A 6,583-nucleotide genomic window follows, 5' to 3' on the forward strand; every position below is an offset into this window, starting at 1 on the left:
TAAATGCCAAGAGATTGGTAAAAATTTGCAAGTTGCTTCCATGAAGTCAACATCAATGATTATTATATGACACATGAGAAAAGGTAACAAAGTGACTGCTAAGCCACGCTTTTATGAGCAAAAGCTCCAAAGTTTTTGAAGGGTTTGAAACATATGAACTTTATAAAAGCCGTTCTCCGCCAGCATGGTTTGGCAAAGCAGTCTCATATATAAATTGGTTAAGAGAAACATCTTAAGGCAATTCAATAGATATAGTTCATTTGACAATGGCGTTGAAATCAGCATTCTCAGTCACATTCTTCTCCTTAGTCTTGTTAGCATTAGCAAATGGTTCTAACGCAGGCAAAATTACAATCTACTGGGGCCAAAATGGTAATGAAGGCACGCTGGCTGAGGCTTGTGCTACAGGGAACTATGATTATGTAATCATAGCCTTCTTGCCAACCTTTGGCATTGGCCAGAGTCCAATGATAAATCTAGCTGGTCATTGTAACCCATATAATAATGGGTGCAATGGCTTAAGCCCTGACATCAAAACATGTCAAGCCAAAGGCATCAAGGTATTGCTCTCTATAAGAGGAGATAAAGGTAGCTACCAACTTCAATCCACTAAGGATGCAAGTTATGTAGCAACTTACCTTTGGAATAACTTATTGGGGGGACACTCATCATCTCGTCCACTTGGCCCTGCTGTCCTTGATGGCATTGACTTTGACATTGAAGGTGGATCAAACAAATACTGGGGTGATCTTGCTAGGTTCCTTAAAGGGTATGGCAAGAAAGTGTACTTAACTGCAGCTCCTCAGTGCCCATTTCCTGATGCTTGGATAGGAAATGCTCTCACAACAGGTCTTTTTGATTTTGTTTGGGTCCAATTCTACAACAACCCTCCTTGTCAATACACTTATGGGAACATTAGCAACCTTGAAGATGCATGGAAACAGTGGACATCAAGTGTCCCTACCAACAAGATATTCTTGGGTTTACCAGCTTCCCCAGAAGCAGCAGGCAGTGGCTTCATTCCCATTGCTGATCTTACTTCCAATGTGCTTCCAGCCATTAAGTGTTCTGCTAAATATGGTGGTGTTATGCTTTGGTCCAGGTACTATGATGTTCAGAGTGGTTACAGTTCTTCTATTAAGAACCATGTTTAAGATCAAATTACATTGTTTTATGTTATGAATTATAAATGTGTGGATGTCAATGAGATATTAACATCAGAAGTCAGAACCAATTACTTTGTATTATGTCTTGAAATACATACACAGATTTTATTACATGTGTGCTAAGTGCTTCTAAGTTCTAACCTTGCTATTAGCCTCAGATACAAACAAGCATTCCTGTTTCTTACCAGGAATTTTAGCTAGCGACTGAGCATAAACAAAAAATTACCAAGGAGATAAATCTTTATATGCAGAAAATGTAGCTTAAAAACTGATAACTAACATCTCTCCTTATGAAATTTCCATTCAATTATCAAAAGTCAAACTAGCAAATATGATGAAAAAAATTTCATAAGTTCATGCAGTGAAATTTTGAGGACAAATTCCTACTTGTATAATTTTCGATTACTAAGAAATCCAACATATATGGAAGAGAAAAACCGTTGCAACTACACAACAAACTGGTTAGTTGGAAGTTGAAAAATAATCAATGGATTGATGGTCCCCTGCGTAACAGACTAAATGTTATATGGGCATCGAGTAAAAAAGACGAATTTAAAAACTAAGCTCCATTCTTTCGCATGTTCTTGGAAAAAAAATTTATGTTATATCATCTATTATAACTATATATTTTAGAGAGTACATAATTATAATATTAAAAAAAAAAATTCTTTCTCTACGTTAGCTTACAACTTCTAAAAATAGAAGAAAAAAAACTTTAATATTATAATTATGTACTCCTCCGAATACATAATTATAATGGGTGGGGTAAGATAATTTTATTTTTTAGCAACATAAGAGTATGATTTTCCAAAAACTAATTGTACTTTGAAATGTGAAGGGAACCCTATCCTTAAGATAAAATTAATTTGCACCCATTATTTTGCCAAAAGGTTATGGTAAATTGCCTCAAGGAATAATCCAAGAACTTTGGGATTATCAACCAAATTTTTTGACAATCCTACTTTAAAGAATTATTTTGAATGATATCATGAGAAGATAAGAATAGAGAGAAGAATTCAAAGATGATAAGTCATTAGGTTTGGTAGCGAGAGATTTTGGTAGGTTATATTAGATTATGTGTTCAATTTTCACTTATATAAAAAAAATATTATATTTCACATCTCATTGATAAACTTGTTTCTTTTAATTTAGAGTAAAAAAACTTATCAACATTATTATGATTAAAACCATAGGAAGTGGGTGTTGAGTTTTGCTCTTTCACTAAAGCCCAATTGGTCCTAATGTGTAAGAAAAACTCAAGAAACCTAAAGCTTATTCAATTTAGGGTTAGAGTTTCTTGGAATCCATATATATTCTACATTTATAGTCATCAGTCTCTCAAAAGTTTTCACTTGGTGGTTGCAGAGGTTAAGATAAGGTCATCTCCATGATAGTGAGAGAGTGCCCTCACACTATCTCCTTCCTCCTTGACAGATAGGCTGGAAGGTCTGCCACCAACCAGCTACAAGAAGATTGTTCGTGCTATGACATAGGCGATCAGTTCATGAAAGGATTTCACACACAAGGAGGTCGCTCATAGATTTGCGCTCAAAAAGATGTATGCCTTGTGTATTAGTGAGACGATGATGATTCGGTAAGCATACCAACGTACTAGGTCTTAAATCGCTTTCGCATAAATCCAATAATTCCTATAGTGGGTGACTTGTAGGAGTTGGAGGTGGAAGATGAAGAAGAGGAGTTGTGATTGAGTACGGTGAGGGGTTCATAGAGGCACGAGGGGCAGAAGCCGGTGAAGTTCTCCTGTGGTGGCAGTCGTAGGATGTGGAGGAACGGTGTGGTTCTTACCTTCTAATGTTAAAAAAAGATTCTTCAAAAAAAATTTGGAGGGGGGCGGTGGCCAATCCTAACCCCCTTGACTTCTCCCCTGCGGGTTGTGGTCGCATGAGGTGGAGGGACAATGTGGTTCTATATTGAATGTTATAATTTTTATCTTTAATTTTGGGGGGGGGGGGTGTGCAGTGGCGTAGCCACACTTCTGCCAGCAGGTGCCAAGGCACCTGCTTGATTTTAAATTCTTTTACTTATTATATATAAATATATAATTAACAAAGATTAAATTTATAATTTGACATCACCTAAATAAATATAATTATATTTATATTTTTCAATCAGAAAAATAAAACCCAATACCCAAACCCTTTTACCTAACCCATAAATTAAGATCACTCTCAAAGTCCTAATTTGTGACTTACAATTGCAATCAGATTTCTCTCAACCTTGTGTCTTGCTCCTTTTTTCGTCTGACTTGTTGCACAACTTGCTTGCTCCTGCAAGGCTTTGACTGATATAGCAATGGTTGTGGTTGGCTACTTGGCTTGGGGCTTGGGTGCTTGCCTCTGCAATTTGTATATCTATTAAAAATGTGTTTGGTGTTTTGTGCTTTTAAGAAGGTGCTTGTGCTTTTTCTTTTTACCGAAAAGGTTAGTGTCTTTTTATATGTTTCCTTTAATATATATGTGACATTATTTCATATATAATTTAAATAACTATGCTAGAATTTATAATAAATCTTTTTCTTGATTAATTTGTGTAATTACGATAAATATTTTCATAATTTGATATATTAAAAAATTTTAACACCACTTAAACTTTTAGTCTAACTCCGCCACTCGATTTGTGGCTTTGCAACCCTTGTCCCCTGGCTCCGTCCTGATAAACACAAATCATTTTCATAAAATACTTATTAACCACACGTACCAAGTCGGAGACAATTCTTTTCTCCATCAACTGAAAAAGATTAAACAATTTTTCTAGCTTGAGGGGTGTGCATGACTATTAACATTTGTATAAGGTTACAGACTTAAAAGGACAAGACTTTTTTTTTTTTTTTGAACATAAAGGACAAGACTTCTAGTTATTCATCCCCCATCCAACCAATTATCTATTTTATTTTGGATAAACCAATTAATAATTCTACGTTGCATTCATGCTACTTTGCCTTTTCATCAAAGACATGCAATTCCATCTTTCTTGGCTTGCTTGCTCCATGTCCAAACCGTATTTACAGTAAAAAAAAAAAGAGGGGGAGGGTATTATTGTTTGATATTTTAGTAGTCACAGCGATCTTCTTCAAATTCTTGAATATAAGAGGTTCTCAAGCTAACACCTATTATTATGAGAATACATTTTATTAAATTATTCGGCGCAGAAATGACTTAACAGGATTGAGTGACCTTTTGTGATTAGAATTCATTTTATTAAATTATTCGGCGCAGAAATGACTTAACAGGATTGAGCGACCTTTTGTGATTCTCTCCGAGTAGTACGAGGCTATTGAACTTTGATTGCATTTGCGGTCGTTGTGTTGTGTCTAAGTCAATTGATATATTGAAATGGTTAGTTAGGAGTTCGGACCTGCGAGGGATAAGGGCACAACGATGAGAGAGAAATTATATAAGTAATTTTTAAAATGTAGATGATGCATTTAAATATGGTGTATAAATAATCATACGAAAGTATAAAATATGAGGAATCATAATTATATATCTGTCATTAGAGGTGAAACTGGATTGGGCCGACCTACAGAGCCTACGGCTCGGCCTACGTCAGGCCAGACCTAACCTAGTATATTTCGTAAAATAGGCAGAGCTTGGATTTTGAAAAGACTTGTTTAATAAAAGGCCTAGCCTATAAGCCTACGGGCCGACCTATATTATACTATTTATTTTAAATTAAATAAAATAGATTAAGTATGCCTTGAAGAAAAAACAAAAAATATAAATTTAATCAATTGCAATTATTTATAACTTAATTATATTCGATTATATTTTAATAGAAATATGACTTTATTTCTTATGTAGGAATAACCAACATCTCAGCATGTTAGATTGTGTATATGAATATATTAAAAAAAATTTTGAAGAGGTTATACTTACTACAAGCACCATGATGTGTTTGTTGGATCATGTAGTTATTTTAATTTACATAGTATGGATTTGTTTGTTGGATCTGATGAAATATATGTTATTTAGTTTGAGCATTTTGCTTTTGAAAATGACTTAAATGCATATTATATGAGTTTTGTTTTGATTCATAATTCTGTTTGGACGTTGAAATTATGATTTTTGGTTTAACAACAGAATTTGAGTATTTTGTAAAGTTGATTCATGATTCTGCTTGGAAGTTAAAAATTAACAGGCTAACGGGCTAGGCCGGTCCATTTGTTTTTTATAAACGGACCAAGACAGGCTAATAGTTAGACTAGTACTAGGCTTGGGCCAGGCCAAAGTGAAAATTTTTGGCGTAGGTTTGGGCTTTCGGGGACAAAGCTTGGCCCAGCCCACTTTCACCCCTATCTGTCATTATTGGACGTCAAACGGCGATAGAAATAATTATATATATATGAGAAAAATATTTCTCAAGTTGTTTGAGATATATTTATCTTCGTCCACTCCAAAACTATATCGTTTTATTTATTTATTTTCTTATATTAATTGATTTATCTTTAAATGGTTATGATTCTCTTTCTCTCTCTTTTTTTATTATCATTAATCCATCTTTATACGATTATGATTTAGGGTGTGCATGACAACCATTTTATTCCCTTGCACTGTTTCTGAAAAGAAACAATTCTTTTCTATTTCTGTGCCTTGGAACAGTTTTGAGAAAAAAAATATGTTTGATAACATGTTTTATTTTTATTCCGAGAATGAGAATTGTGTTTGATAACACAACAAATAATATAATAAAAATAATTCCTATTAAATATAAATTTTTTTCAGATCATCACTTTCATTTGCATATGGTGTGGTTGTGTTGTGGTGGTGGTGGTGGCGACAGCGGTATGGTAGTGGTGGTGGCAGTGACATGGTGATGATAGTGGTGGAATGGTTGTGACGACAGTGGCTACGGTGATGGCAATGGTAATGGTGGCGGCGGCGGTGGTAGTGGTGGCGGAAGTGACGGCAGTGGCTGCGACAATGGTGGTGGGGATGGTGGTTGGTGGCGGCAACAATAGTAGCGGTGGCATGGTGGTGGTGGTGGCAATGGCTATGGCGGCGGTGGTGGTAGGTGATAGTGATGATGGTCGTGGCGGGGGTGATGTAATGGTGGCGATGGTGGTGATGGTGACAGTAGTGACTGTGACAATGGTGGTGGTGGTGGATGGCGGCAGCAGCGATGGTGACGGTAGTGGTTGCAGCAATGATAGTGGTGGTGATGGTAGCGATGACGTCGTAGTGGTGGTGGTGGTAGTGGCGTGGTGATGGCAGTGGTTGCAATTATGGTGGTGGTGGTTGATGTCGGTAGAGGTGGTGGTGGTGGTGGCGGCGACGGTGGTAGTTGTGGTGGTGGTGATGGTGATGGTGATGGTGGCATGATGGTAGTGGTAGTGATGGTGGTGGTAGCATCATGGTGGGGGTGGCGACGACACTAGTAGCACGACGGCGGCGGCGACA

At 36.5% G+C, this 6,583-nt stretch overlaps 1 protein-coding gene across 1 annotated transcript; it reads left to right on the forward strand.

Moving 5' to 3' along the window:
* Nucleotides 1-266: 266 nt before the first annotated feature.
* Nucleotides 267-1,154, forward strand: LOC133302795 (acidic endochitinase-like). Its single transcript, XM_061502617.1, has one exon. The coding sequence runs from the start codon at nucleotides 267-269 to the stop codon at nucleotides 1,152-1,154; it is 888 nt and encodes a 295-aa protein (XP_061358601.1).
* Nucleotides 1,155-6,583: the final 5,429 nt, after the last annotated feature.

The sequence above is a fragment of the Gastrolobium bilobum genome, unplaced genomic scaffold (assembly GCF_033153095.1).
Source record: "Gastrolobium bilobum isolate Gb01-03AN ecotype WA unplaced genomic scaffold, APGP_CSIRO_Gbil_v1 utg1381, whole genome shotgun sequence".
In the NCBI taxonomy this organism is placed as follows: Eukaryota; Viridiplantae; Streptophyta; class Magnoliopsida; order Fabales; family Fabaceae; genus Gastrolobium; species Gastrolobium bilobum.

Bases quoted from the DNA above. Each gene is read 5' to 3' on its own strand.
- LOC133302795 (XM_061502617.1), top strand. From the start codon at position 267: ATGGCGTTGAAATCAGCATTCTCAGTCACATTCTTCTCCTTAGTCTTG.